The sequence below is a fragment of the Anguilla rostrata genome, chromosome 11, assembly GCF_018555375.3.
Source record: "Anguilla rostrata isolate EN2019 chromosome 11, ASM1855537v3, whole genome shotgun sequence".
Lineage (NCBI taxonomy): Eukaryota > Metazoa > Chordata > Actinopteri > Anguilliformes > Anguillidae > Anguilla > Anguilla rostrata.
The window spans coordinates 4,424,787-4,439,872 of record NC_057943.1 but is presented as its reverse complement, the minus strand read 5'-3'; the positions used below and the strand labels follow the sequence as shown (position 1 = coordinate 4,439,872).

The window sequence follows — 15,086 nt, the reverse complement described above, 5'->3', positions numbered from 1 at the left end:
GCCCCCCGCGGTGAGAACCGGGGGAGAAAATGGCGCAGCTGAGGACAGCTAGCAGCCCACATGATCCGCACCGAGAGGGCCAAGTATGAGCAAATGACCAGGAGACCCCTGGCATAACCCCGATGAAAATAGAATGGCAGTTTGTGTCCGCATGAGAACAGCTGGGCGGAAGGCGGGGGGTGGGGGGGGGGGGAGGTAGGGGGCAACATAGCTCAGGCGGTAAGAGCACTTGTTTGGCAGTCGGAGGGTTGCCGGTTCGATCCCCCCACTTCGGGCACGTCGAAGTGTCCCTGAGCAAGACACCTGACCCCCAATTGCTCTCGTGAATGCGAGGCATCAATTGTAAAGCGCTTTGGATAAAAGCGCTGTATAAATGCAGTCCGTTTACCGTTTACCATTTACCAGGTAGGGGGTTTAAGCAGACGCTGGGAGGGCAGCAGGTAACATGGCTTCAATCCGCTGTTCACCCTGTGATAGTCCAGCGTGTAATGAGAGCTACGGGTCAGTCCGCAGTATTTATCGTCTGTCAGCGCAAATTTTTTTATAATCCGTCACATGAGCGTGTCTTTCTCTGAGCCGCGTATCATCACTCAGTACTGTGTACTACAGATTTGATCTTTTAAATTTAATTCTAAATGTCAACTTACCTGAAAGACTGCTAATGGACAAATATATTATTCAATTTATTTTAAGGTATCTTTGATAATACATGAGCAAAAACAACATCTACAGAATCCCTGCATCCTGTGTGATGCTATTGAAACTAGCAATATTAGCACTGTCTGTGTTTTTGTGTGTGTGTGAGAGAGAGAGAGAGAATGAAAGAGAGAGAGAGAGAGAGAGAATGAGAGAGAACGAGAGAGAGAGAGGCAGAGGGTGGGAGTGCTTGCATAACTTCTAAAATACCCTGTTGTCACTCCTACGCCAGGCTCATAAAACTTTACCTAGATTGTTTTGGAAATGCTGAAGATACCAGCTCTTTAAAAAGAATTTGAAACCAGACCCCCAGAATGTCTACCCAACCCACTGTTTGACATTTTGTAAACACTGCGTTGTACTGGACAGTTTTTCACGCGGGATATAAATTACCCCCCCGTGTCATAATCGGGGGAGGGTTTATAAGGGGACGGGCGTGCTCTGACCAAACAGTGGCTATTTTCACGGCGCTATAAAAAAAAAAAAAAGGATCTATAACCTTTCCAAGACAGCTGCTCTCCCATCACGAGGTCCACCGTGACCTAAACTTAGAGTGAAGAAAACGTGCGAGAGGAGACTTAGCGGTGTTCCCACCTTTCGCTGCTTAGAGGGTCAGGGCCCCTCGCTGCTGGAGGGGGGGAAGGGATAAGAAGTTGCACCATCCCTGTCTGAAAAGGATGAGTACCTCCAATTATCTGACATCACTGATTACTTATTACCCGACCTTAAATCAACTCTGAGGCGTAGGTTTTTTGGAATGTTTTTTTTTCTTTTCTTTTTTTTTGTTCTCCACTGTTCTAGAACTCCGTTGCATTCAGTTACCAGTAGTGATTGTTACATCACCATTAGAATGTTCAGTTAAGAACATTCTAATCACACATTTGTGATTTTACACCTTTTAGGGTTCAATGAAATGCAATTCAATTGTACCTAAAATTCACAGGACTTCACAAAAAAAAAGAAAAGTAGAATAATGGCCATCCCATTAAATAATAGGATTTACACAGTTAACAGGATCTCTTCATTAAACGGTCTTTCACTGGCAACTTTGCTGTTATTTTTTACGGTGTGTGTGTGTATGTGTGTGTGTGTGTTTATTTACTTATTTTCCAGGGAAGCAGTACTAAATACAGCCTCGTGGCAGGAAGTGTTTGGACTGTGTGGGCTCATACAATTTTGTGCCAGGCCTAAATGACAGTAATGAGACTAAAACAGTCATTTATCTGGACAGACAGTCTGGCAGTGAAATCTTCTGTAATCAGCTCGGCTTAAACACTGTCCCCTTCACGCACTGATTGTGGTTAACACTGAGATCCATCGTCCCTTCACAGGTCGAGTGAGAAAGTCTGATTGAACGCCGTGCGGTTTACAGTGCTTATCAACATCCACGGCTGATCCAGTTATTTACCCACTCCCCTAGCATTAATTGTATTGTTGGAAACCCGCTTTGATCGTTTAACTGAACTGACCCGCATTTTTGTTTTCTCCTATAATGCAAATTTTGCTGTGCGTAAATGTAGGCTATCTGTTCAATGAATGCAATGCCACGGCACGTGAGAGGCGCAGTGTTTGATCGCTGTTCGCGTGCACACAGCGTTTGATTGACTCATTTATCTCTCTTCTTTTATATGTCTCGTTTCACTTTTGATCGCCTGTCTTCCATTCAGGATGAGTGAAACCACTCACGGTCTTACGATCAATTTTGATCTTAAGTATGTTTTACGCAGAAAACCACGTATAGTTATTTATAAAACCTTACTTTGACGTGGAAATGATCTTGTCTCTACGCAAAGTCTAGACTTGAACGTAAGTGATTTTCCTGCTGGTTATGTAGGTGTATTGCCTTTTGGGACGCATATGCGTCCAAGCCTGTGGTGAATTTTGCATTAGCTTTATGAACAATTTGATAGGAAATATCAATTAAAGGTGTGTGGAATTAATTGCCAGACGCAAGGTGTGTTGAATTAAAAACAGGATGCGATGTTTTATAAATAGTGTGTCAAATTAGAAAAAAGTAACCATGGCTGTTCTTGCGTTATTGGAAGACACTGAAAACCGTGCTTTTAGAAGGGAGAGTTTTCAGAGACTAAACCCTCATTTGTGCTAGCATTATATAAGGGGAAATCGCTGATTGTAAGGCACGTTCAGGTGCCGTCAATTTTAAGTTAATTTAAGATTTAGAGATCACAGGTGCGTATAGTTACAAATGGGCTTCTTAGAACCTGCGTAAGCAAGGTTTTATTCTCAGTATTTTGCATGAATCGAACGTAAGCACACCGTCGGAAATGATCTTAAGACTAAGTTCAAGTATAAATCTAGGAACATTTTTATAAATAAGGGCCCAGAGTTGATCGCGATTACGTGAATTTCACCAGAGTGAATGTGTTAACTAAATCTTTAGTCCGTACTCTTGACTGGTTCCACTTTCACTTGTTATATGGCAAATGTAACATGCTACACTTGTACCTCCATCCAGCATTTATATTGCATTTGTACCGCTGTCTTGATGTTGTAGCTCGTTGTCATGCCTCCTAGTTTGACTTGCCATAACTTTCGTACCAGGCCTATGCTTACCTTGTGAACTAGACTTATGAATAACTGTTATATGATGAGTATTTTACCTTAATCGGACCTGTGTTTTGCAATTTGTTCCAATGACCTTCGGTATGCACTTATTGTAGCCTACGTTGCTTTGGATAAAAGCGTCTGCCAAATACATGTAATATAAATGTGAAAATGTCACAACAAAGAGTTGTTCCTGACCAGGTAAAGTTTTAAACCACTAGTGTAGGTAAATCAATCAATCAGTCAAACTGTGCAATAGGTGTTGTCTTTCCCATTAAGAGCAGTTCAAACACAAAACGCAATTTATCTTGAAAGCTGTGTACATGGGGAAAAAAACCCAATAACAATTGTTTTCAGGGAGGACTTGACGGCCCCGAATGACTAAAATATGTATTCACGGTTTATGTCTTCGAGCTATATGTTTCACTTTGATCCGTGCACGCGCACGAGCGCTCGTACCTACTGCTCGCCTACAATGACGCGCTGCCCGTCACTCGTGCATAGGCTACCGCAGTGGTTCTCGAACCATTCTGCGGATACCGCCAGCGGATCCTGGTGCCTGAAACACAACTGATACAACCAATCAAAGTCCTTGCGGTATCCAAGGAGAGGTTTGCGGACCAGTGGGCTAACTACAGCATTAACAATGTTCTATTCTACTTACTTGCTTTAATATACTCTTGCTGATAGAGGGCGCCAAATGCTTTCATTCAATGTAACACGCAAAAAAAAAAAAAAAAAAAACTCAATGAACTAACGGAGTAAGATGACATCATAATAAAAATCACAGATGCAGACTCTGGCCCCTCTGTTATTTCTGCCTCCAGTGGCAAAAATATGTTACTGCGCATCTTTAGATGCGCGCGGACAGACAGACAGACAGTGGATATGACTGACAAGCAAATGTCGATTAGAAAATAGAGTTTTAAAAACTATGGCTATATTTCGTCTGTTTGTAGTTTGGTCTTGCGCATAGGAATGTTCCAGTGTTTCAAGGTTTCATTTTCCCCGCGGAACACTAGGGGCATGCAGTATACCTTAGAGGGAAAGCAGTGGTTGAATGAATGCAATGACCTTCTTGGAAAGTTCCTTGGGCTTATATATTGCAGGCATTGTGACACGTCGCCACCGCTGCCTAAGTATGGTAAAGATGCATTCTGACTAACAGTGATATAACTTGGCGGCGGAGTGCTATTTTTATGGGTCGGACTGACACACAATATGCATGCTGTACAATAATACCGTTCAGTTTTGGCGACACACTTGCCTGGCGTTTCGGCACATTCAGTACGTCAAGCTTCGACGACTGCATTTCAAATGTACCAGGATTTCCAAACGGTCTGGACTCGAGTCTCTGAAGTTGTACGGACTCGGTCCGTAGGATAATCCAAAGATTTTGGAGATTGTTCTGTTGGTTTAAAACATTGCGCTATTTAATGCGTCACATTTTTTTTTTTTTTTTCAATGGCTGCATTGTCTACATTTATTATTGAATGTAGGCTTATTTGCATTCATTTCTGATTAGGATATCAGTCCCTGGTGACGCCCTATTGCTTCTCCAAAAATCCCAGCTAAAAATAAAAGTTCATAACGGGACGTGACAGTGTGAATAGATTCAGCATTGCTGAATGGGTATGAGTTTTTGCGCACAGAGAGAGAGAGAGAGAGAGAGAGAGAGAGAATGGCTGCGATTTCATTGGGCTACGTGATTGAGAGTGTGTCCTTAAGGAGGGCGGGGAAGGGAGAGAAATCCAAGTGACGTCCTGCTCGACGGCTACGCTTAAAAGCTGCGAGTCGACCTCCTTTACTTTCAGTGGTCAACCAGCCAGCACCGAGGAAGGTAGACAGCGCCAGGCGTCGTAGCTACTGCGCAGACCCGTATCGACAGGCTTCTCAGAGCGGGGACAATAAGCCGAGCGAAAGATGGTCTAGACCGGGATTACTGAGGCAAAAAATACCGAATGCTGTAACGGTATATTCACCGACGAGAGAGCTCCAGGCTCGCTTAGTTTTCGTCTCCACTCCCGTCTCCTCTTTGAGAGATACGTTCCCATGCGATTCTTCAGACTCACATTTAAGTGTTTCGTGGATTGTTTTTGAAGGTGCTGTCTAGCTCGGTGTTTTTCTTTTCGTGAGCGTGTCTCATTTTATTTCTCATTTTCGTTTCCTTAATTTTATGAGCCGATTCTGAATTCCAGTTGCCCTTTCCCTAACGCGATTCGCGGCAGTCTTTTGTCAGCATTCTCACCGCTGGGCATTTGACTTAAAAAAAAAATATATAAAATATATGTATAATTCCGTCGACTAATAAAACCACATACTCATACGAGAGCAAGGATCCAATCGTCTATACATTTGGGGATCGCCGCCCGAAAAACGAAAGGACATTCTGGTGCCCTTTCTTGGGGGTGAAACTGAACTGAGAAAAATTAGAGGACTGTACTATCTGGGATAAAATTTATATTACTAACTGATCTCGTCAGTGGCTTTATCTTTTCCCAGAGTTTTTAAGAACTGTGAGGGTTCTTTGTTTACAAGTGGATGGCTGGGATGGAGAAATCCGCTCTGAATAGCGACTGCTGCGCTGTGAATCTGGTCCTCGGAGAGGAGAAGAAGGGCCACCTCATCCCCAACGGAAATGGGCACCAGGGCGTGAACGGGAACCTGGTTGGAGGTGCAGGGGCTGGCGCAGCTGGGGGTGCACCTGGAGCCATGCCCCCAGTGGACAAAGTTGGGTACCCCGAGCGAGAGACTTGGACCCGGCAGATGGATTTTATCATGTCCTGCGTGGGATTTGCAGTAGGGCTGGGCAACGTGTGGCGTTTCCCCTACCTCTGCTATAAGAACGGTGGCGGTAAGTGTAGTTTTCCCTGCCCGTTTTCACCCAAAACCCCTTTCCTTTGGCTGTGTCGCTGTGATAACTAACACGGGTACTAAGCCCGACTTTACGTTTCCATATACGACTTTTGGTAAGCTGCCCGTCCGTCTGTTTCCTTTGGGAGACACGGCGAGGAAAGGAATCCTTGACTTGAGACAGTTTTCAGGTAATTAAGAAGTACCGTGCGGACGTCAGACCGTGTGTTGTGACGTCACGGTAGAGGGTTTAACGCCTTCCTTGGCTGATTTACTCGGGTGGGAAAATAAAGAGCGCAATTTCTGTTGCATCAAGAAATTGGTTGTCAATTTTCATCTAAATCATCGATTTCAAAGAATGATATAGGCAAATAAGAGTTACACACGGAGCCATATATATATAGGTTCGCTGATTAATTTAAACCTGTTATTCTGCTGTAAACCCTACCAAATATGTATCGCCAAATAGGAAAATCAAAAGTCGACGTAGGCTCTAGCCGGAGGCAATACTGACCGTTTTTACGCACAGGCATTTGCCTTCTGTAGCGGAGAATCACCCTCGTCGCCTAGTTAAGTGCGTACCCGACACCGGCTGCCATTAACTGGTCGTCAACCGCCACTTTATCCCCAGAGGTTGTATTTACTTATTTATGGTCTGCGTTCACGTCCATCTGTGCTTTCGAATCGTCGGTGCATCAGCGCTTGGATGTCAGTCCTTCACTTACGTGTCACCATAGCCCTCCCATTTTTTTCCGCTGTTCACAGCTCATTGCTGCGCAGAAGCGCAAATATAGGCTATATCTTCTCACCATCCTCGCGATTCCGTTTGCGTAAAGCAGTTATTTAATAATCGAGCTGTCAAAGCTGCAGCAAATACAGAAATATTTTCAATATAAGCGAGCTGCAACGTAAATGCAGTGCCGGTTATTCGCCGGTCATTGTGTGCATAATGCCGGTTGGAAGAGGCGATCAGAACATTACCGGAGCACCAGCAGCAATCACAGTTTTCCATAATAGTTGTTTAAATCTTATTGAGATTTAGTATTTCGGTCGAAAGAGTGGAAACCATTTTGTTCTAAAATATGTTTTTGTCCCTCTGGTAATCTCAATGGCCAAGTCTCTTTTCTACAGCTCTTGCCACTTCAGCCATAGCAGTGGAGTGCAAAACTACATAGCTACATGAGCAATGACTTGTGAACAGGAGGTGTCGCCCACCCTTGCCTCTGTTCTGACCAACCAATCAGAAAATGTTTTAACTTTAACATTATTTTACGATTGACTAGAATAAATACAATTTTATTTGTATAGCGCTTTTTACAAAGGAAGAAGCCTCAGGGCAGGGTGCTGCATGTGCCGCTGGCGGCCAACGGCTAATTGCAAAAAAATCTGATTGCCTAATACATGCGTAGCAAATAAACGGGAGACTGAGAGTAGCCTACGTAAGTGTGACGACGCGCGAGGCGTGCTCGCTCCTGGAAGCTTAACTGATATTTCAAATATTGATATTGCCCACCCTGTCAATGCATTCTAGAACCACCCTTGCTCGTGAAGACATACCTCCAAAGTAAACGTTATTCTGCCGTTCAGATTTGCGAATCTGAAATGTATATGTACCCGTTAACTCGTGTGCCTCAGTAAGCATCCTAGAGGTGGGGGTAATGCTATACCCTGTTATATAATTACCCTTGGATTGCTGTAGAAACAATAATATTAGAAAATGCAGCATGTTGAAGATGAATGGATGTTTACCACGATTACTTTATGTATTTCATATTCATTTATGTGCATTCATGAGATATATGCAATACTTTATAATGTTGTAGCAACCCGACTGTTTTTTTTTAAAATTGATTCATTCAAATGAAGTGATCGGTTTTCATATTTGGGTGGTAGCCTATATAGTCAGATGGTTTTGTACAGCTACAACTGAGATTAGCGCATGGTAGCCACGTTTTCTCTCTCTCCAGGTGCCGAGCCACATTTAGAAATCAATTGTCTGAGTGTTTTATACAGAAACACTGCTTATACTGCTGATAAATTAATAGTGAAGGGAAATTTAGGAAGTGTTTAAGAAGTTCTTCAAATAACATAAAAGGTTTATGTGATAATAAACCACAGTACCCATCTCATGTAGCCTTCATGACTATATCAACAATGAGAAATTTCCAGTTAGTGTAGGAGGGACATAGTCATGGACAGATGCATTGTGGTATGTGGTAAATGTGAATGTAGATGCTATATAAAGGTAGGCTAAATGTCTTCGTGAAGAGGTGTGTTCATGTGTTTTGGTCTATAAAATCCTGTTGAAATTGATTGTCTTACTACCTTTTAGGTGTGTAGCTAACTGTGAATTTCCATTCAGCACAATTAATTACTTTCTCATGACGAAATCCGCCAATGCAGCTTTAGTTTAAAACTTCATTGAAAATAGATCATTGGCATTAAAACAGAACTGAGATTTAAAACAGGACGTGTTGCTGTTGTTTCATGTCTGCAGACTGGTACCAGCACGATTTCATTACTTAAATGACCTTGTACAGTTCTGTTTTAAATACAGACATTGGTGGTAATCACCAGTACTAGATTCATTATTATTCACTAATGAGAATGAACACATGTCAATGAATCATTCCTGGTCATCTGATTCTTTATTTATTTATTTATTTTAAATTCCTGCATCAGATTCACGTGTCTCATGAAAGCTTGGAATAGTTTATTGTATGTGGGCGAATGAGGAAGCTGTCTCCTCCAGTGAGGATGAGCAACGGTCAAAACGAACAGGCTGAATGAGCGTTGATTAGCCTGGCAAAAAGCAAAGGTCCTGTATAAATGAAACTGCCAGTGAGTACAGCGCTGGATCTTGGTTTAGCAGCAGACTATCTTGGGTGACCTTTTCCACACTTATTCTCCGCGGTGTAGAGTTGCTGTACCAGGACACTGTCCTTGCCAAAAGGTCTGGAATCCCCAAATCTTGGTTCTAAGCACTTGTGACCTTGAGGGAGGCCGCCTTTCACCAGTTCTGTGAAAAGGCAGAAATCCAGTAAGGCCAAACGGTTTTTTATTATATATGGTTTGATCATGATTTATGACCTGCTCAACCATGGTTCAGGTTTCAAGCAGCCTCTTTGGCACTGACAGTTTGTCAGAACCCCAGTAAATCATAGGCAAGCTTAGTTTAAAAAATAAATAAATACATTTCTTTTTTTTAAACCTAATAGCTGAAATTTAATACCTGAATAAGGAGCTGGCATGTGTTCTAAACAAATACCCTTTACCAAAGTCCAGCCATATAAACTTGACATTGTAAACCTACAACTAAACTCTGTTTGTCATATGATCAAATATTTCTCTGATGAGTGAATGCTGATTGTTAGGTGGTGGATATATTCACTGAAAACAGCACAGGCTCCTTTTGATAGCTCTCCGATGTATTTGTAGTTATAGCCCATTATATAACTTGCTTATCTATGCTTCTATAAATGGTTAAACAGCGTCCACTATGGAATGATTATTTTTCTAAGGCAACTTAATTTTATGGAGGCCAACAAAGTACCTGTCCATCAAATGTTTGAAAGGAACAATGAACAAAGAAAGCTGCCGTTTATTTATAAAGTTAAGATAAACATAGGTGAAATGCTATATTCCACAGAGTCCCCTGTCTAAAATTTCAGTTGTACCTCGATGCTCTTTCTGTTTTGTTTTATTTGGCCTGAAAACAACGTTCTCTCTGCTGTCTGGCTTGCCACGTACTGGACGTGAGATCAAAATTGCTTTTCTGTCTGTTTGTCTTGACCGGTCATTTGCTGGATTTTCTTTCTGTCCTTAATTCAAGCCAGTTGTGTTAAGCTGAATCATGTTTTTTTAAAGGTGTACAGTTGCTGTCAGTCAATAAAGATTTAAATGAATGCAAATGTTAAAATTTTTCATAGCAGATCATTTTGGTGAGTTGGTGTTAAACGGTTTGAAGAAAGAAAAAAAAAGCCTAAAATTAGCATTTAGTTGTAATTCAAAGTTGAGGACATGTGTTTGATTGAATCCAGCCCATTATATTTAAAATGATATTGCCAGAGAGGGATGGATGGCTTTCGTTTCAGCTAAAGGTCCAGCAGCGGGATACCTGAGCCTGATTTCGGGAGAGATTTTCCTTTCTCTGTGGTGGGCCTGTTGATATAGTCACTGTTCTGGTCGAAAGGAGCCTGTGTTCCCATAATCCAAAATTACACGTCCCCCTTCACTGCATCGCCCTTGTGTCCCTGGTGAAGCAGAAGAGTGATTTGCCCCAGGTGTGGGGCTTTTAACTGACTCTAACCCTAACCCAACAGCGGGCGAAAAGGGGGCAGGAATGCCAGCTGGTGGGAAACAGTATGAGGCAAACATCAATCCTCTGGAACTCTATCACTTGTTCGCTCAAAAAAAAAAAAAAACCTGGTAACCCGGCAACCCCGGCAGGCACTGACCTAACGGCAGAGTTTGACAAGAGGCCTCCGGAGAAGAGCGTCTTCTTCGCGAGAATGCTTACTTTACCCCCCAGGGAGCGCGGGTCTAAGGTAACACGGAGAGAGAGAGAGAGAGAGAGAGAGAGAGAGAAAGAGAGAGAGAGAGGTAACCGGTTCGAGGGAGACGTCTCTGCCGCTCGAGGCTGCCAAGCTCGGTTGGTCGTCCTTTTGTGCGTGTTTGTGTACGTTCCCCAGGGGGTCACCGAGAGAGGCTCGGCCAAATCAAATCGAGTTACCCGGGGGTTGAAAAGGTCCCGTTCGCACAGGGAACAGAGGGACATGACATTGAATCATGCGATGCCCACGGGTGGCGCCCCGCAGTCCTGCATTTCTGACCTTATGAAAGTGCAATTCGGCTTCCCCTGGGGCGACTGCCTGTCCCCTTGCTTTGTCTCGTCGTAATGAAGAGCCTCATTTCCACTGTTCGTGTTGGTCCCTCAGGCATCTAAGTTTACGGTATTCCAGTTTCGCTCCCTGGACACCATCTTCATAATCGCTGGCAGTGCTGGCATTTAACGGACTCTCTGATCCAGAGCAACTTACTCACCTGCTGAGGTCCAGAGCAACTTACTCACCTGCTGAGGTGCAGAGCAACTTACTCACCTGCTGGGAACCAGAGCGGCTTGTACAGCTTTTTTACATACTATCCATATACACAGCTGGATGTATGCTGAAGCGCAATGCTGGCTAAGTGACTTTGACTTTGCTCAAGGGCACAACAGCAGTGTCCTACCTGGGAGTCAAACCGCAACAATTAAACTGCACTGTTGCCCTTCACAGATTCCCCCTGGCATATTTGGAGCTCATTATGATATGAACCTCCTGATCTTACAGTATGCTTGGCGGTCGGAGGCAAGCTCAAAGCCTGGTCCAGGTCCGTAGTTTTTATATACAGACTGCTACCTTGATAAGCAGACAGAAAAAACACATAATCTGGCTAAATGAAAATAAAAATAAATAAGTGTTAGTCCTGCTCAGTCTCAGCGCAGTTATCAGTCTGTCTCATTTGAGTCCAGCCAACAGTGCCAGTAGAAGAATTTTTTTCAGGAAGTATCTGCGCAGCTAGTTTTCATTCTGAGGGGAAAATGAATGGAGGGGGAGTCCATGGGTGTAGCTGCCAAACCAGTGCAAATAAAATTAAGCCTACGGTGGACACAATTTCCCAATTCCACTAAAAGGATGTGAGGACTAACGCTCCACAGCAACCTGCCAAGACGTCATGAATTATTCAGCCGAACAGATTAAATATATACACGCAAAAAAAAAACCTCTTACTCACTCAAGTGTACTTTCTGTCAACTTGGAACTTTAATGCTAGCCGACAGTTTTTTCTTTCTTTTTTTTGTCAAGCTTGAGGACAATGTACACAGTTTGCAGACAGGACAGGTGAATCTTCAACTTATTTGACCCCTGCTCAACACCGAAGACCTCTCGTAATTGCATTTAACATAGAAACTAGTCTGCAACCCTTAGACTTCTGCGCCCTTACCTGTACCAACAGGTATGCAAATCAGCCGTACTTTTTGGCATGGCTGATTTGCCTTTTGCCATCCTCTAATAATACCACATTTCTAATGAAATGTTAAAAAGACATAGTGAGTAGTAGTTTGAAATGGTATATTCAAATGTCACTATGTAAATAATATATATTATTGATGTCTGTAATTGAACACTTTGCCTTCCCCTCAACATGTAGGTAATATCTTGATATTGACATTGTACAGTTTCCATTTCTCTGTTTGTTTACAGTGGATTTTACTTCTCGTTGCATTTGTTTCAACGCCCTTTATAGATCCGGTTGGTGAACTGTTCATTCCTCTCGTAACTGAACAACTCGAGCAGCAGGCATGATAACCGTGCTTATGACAGGAAGTTGTCACCATAACAGCTTCCTGTATAGCAATTACAGCCTGCAGGTAATAGGCAGTAGCAGCTGCATTAGAAACGCTGAAAGTCCGATACATTGGCTAAGTGTCACATTGGATTGTAATTAGTGAACCCATGGGTATTGGTCCATGTGAATTCCTGTGCAGAAGTGCACGTCCATGCTCTCCGGCGTTTATATACTGTTTGGCATGCAAGTTTCCAAAGTCTGGCCCCTTAAATTGCACCGACCCGTATTTGGGCCTGAGTCGGGTTCATTTGCATTCATTATGATTTTTTATGGTGAACTTTTCAATCAGTCTGGCCACACGATACACCGTTTGACAGTGTTAAAACTCACTGCTCTATCGCTGTAAACTATTTTACGGGTGGGGTATTTGATGAAAACTTCAATCAATGGACCTCAATCAATGAATTAGTAAACTAGTTAGCTAATGTATTTATTTGCCAACAATGCAGAATGCTCATTTTTGGCGGTATTGTCATCAAATTTTGCACTCACTAATATCACTACACTTAAGACAAGTACTCACACTTTTCAGCCGAACACTTGTAATATGACACTCATGGAAATTGCGGACTTGCTAGTTTCACGCTAGTGAGATAAAGAAATATAAGCACACGTGTTCACATCGAGACTCCTCAGCTTACCAACCCGAGATGCTACCTGTTCTCCTCACCTGCATTCCGCCCTAACTAGCCCTGGGGAAGTGGTGAGCAACGAAACAAACAAACAAACAAACAACCAAAAGAAACTAGTCCACCCACGGAGGCACTCCCAAATTCTTTGGCCTCACATCAGCCCATACGCCTGGCGGGCTAGAAATCACAAACCGTTAAATCAAAACCAAAAAAAAGGGACTAATGAACAGTTAGAGCAGCAGAGGAAATCTGCAAAGCTCCCGGAAAGGAAATACAAACAATAATTTGGCCACCTTATTTAATGCGCACAATAGCAATCAACAAAACATTTCCTTTTAATTTACAAAATATCAAAATGCTCAAGCTTCATGTAATCCATCATTAAAATGAGGCATACCTTAAGCGTGGGGACCAAACAAACACTCCCCCCGCATACACGTACACCCTTCCGCACCAGCGCTATTACTGAAAAATGCACGATCAAAACTTAACGATGGTTCTCCATTCTCCAAAAAACATTCACATCTTAAACCCATTCCATCTTGAGATTAAAACTTTACAAAACCTTGCTCACCTGTTGTAGCACTGCAATCTTTCGGCTATTACAACACGACCGGTGCTAGATAGTTTGCTCCCGCACTGAGCAAAACGGCAACGAGCAATTTCGATTGTTCTCTACACCTTCTTCCAACGCCGACGAGAGTGTGTGCACCTGTCCTCTCGTCCGGGCTGGAACCAAAGTGCTTCCCCCAATGATATGATTCCCCCCCATTCCAATTTATACCGGCCGCTGCATCAGGTGCCACCCGCTATAGAAAATTTTGGTAAAGGACGTGCCCCCCGCCACCCCCTTGGCTCAAAAGCTCAGGTGGACTCTCTCTCTGCAGGGTCAGACCTGTGTACCTGCGTGGATGGGAGAAGGCAATACTTCTCTGCTTTTGAGGCCCTTAGTGTCTTAAAATTACCCCAATAGGTTTGATGCTTGAGGAATTTTATGGGTTTTTTTTCCCACCTTGCTAGCCTTTGAGGGGGTTGTCTTAAGATCTCTGCAGTTCTTATTAGTTAGGAGCATGTGTACCTTCAGACATGCGTCACTTGTGTGGCAGTGACGTCCACCAAAATGCTCATTCAGCTCCTTTTATCAGCCGACATCACAGAGCAAGTTGGGACAGATCCTGGGCCTAGGTCCTACAACAGTATCAGTGACCGAACCACAGGAATAACTTGATTAACCTGTATCAAAGCTATGGCATTTACTCACATTACTTTACAGCCAGCTTCAACAAGAATTAGAGGGAAGTGGTTGGCGATCACAAACACACCAAGAACAATTGGAGAGAAAAATAACTCCACTATATGGCATATTTAATTGCCTCGGGCAAAAAGAGGCATAAACCATGCCTTATGTCTCTGTGTTTGTATGGTGAACCCACTGGGCAGTGTGTGTGTGTGTGTTTGGTCACCTGTCTGAGGTGAAATGCTTTTTTTTTTTTTGTGTGAGTATCACATGCTCCCCTCCGTCTCTCTGCTTCATTCATCATGGGCAGGATCACAGGCAGCTCCTGCTTCTCTTTTTTTTATTATTTATTTAAAAACTATTTTTAGGGCTTTTTCAGCTTTATTGGACGCTGCAGTGCGTGGAGAGATGGGAGGAACGGGGAATGGAGGGAGGGAGGGAGAGAGAGAGAGAGAGACACGTGACGGGGGTCGCGTGGTCGGATTCGTGCTGCCGATGATGTCGCAGCTCACGATGAGCACGTGGACAATGCTCTGCAGGCTACGCCACAAAACAACCCCTCCCCCCCTTCCCAGCCCCGCTCTCTGCGCCTGTTCTCTGGAGCTGTCGCAGCTGCAGAGGAGCGCAGAGCGAGCGCAGGCGCTCTGATTTACGGGCTCTGCAGCGAGAGCGAGAGCGAGAGCGCGAGCCCTCTGACTGTCATTGGCGGCGGA

General features: G+C 43.5%; 1 protein-coding gene across 2 annotated transcripts in view; it reads left to right on the top strand.

Moving 5' to 3' along the window:
* The window catches only part of slc6a8 (solute carrier family 6 member 8), a 93,975-nt gene that overhangs the window by 46,055 nt on the left and 32,834 nt on the right, over nt 1-15,086 (top strand). The window contains exon 1 of one of the 2 annotated variants that reach the window (XM_064300612.1): nt 4,975-6,115. The exons of the other annotated variant lie outside the window; for it this stretch is intronic. Within the exon in view, the coding sequence (XP_064156682.1) occupies nt 5,803-6,115 (313 nt within the window). The 5' untranslated portion in view covers nt 4,975-5,802. Of the gene's footprint in view, nt 1-4,974; nt 6,116-15,086 lie in introns of those variants that run through there. 2 annotated transcript variants of the gene reach the window in all.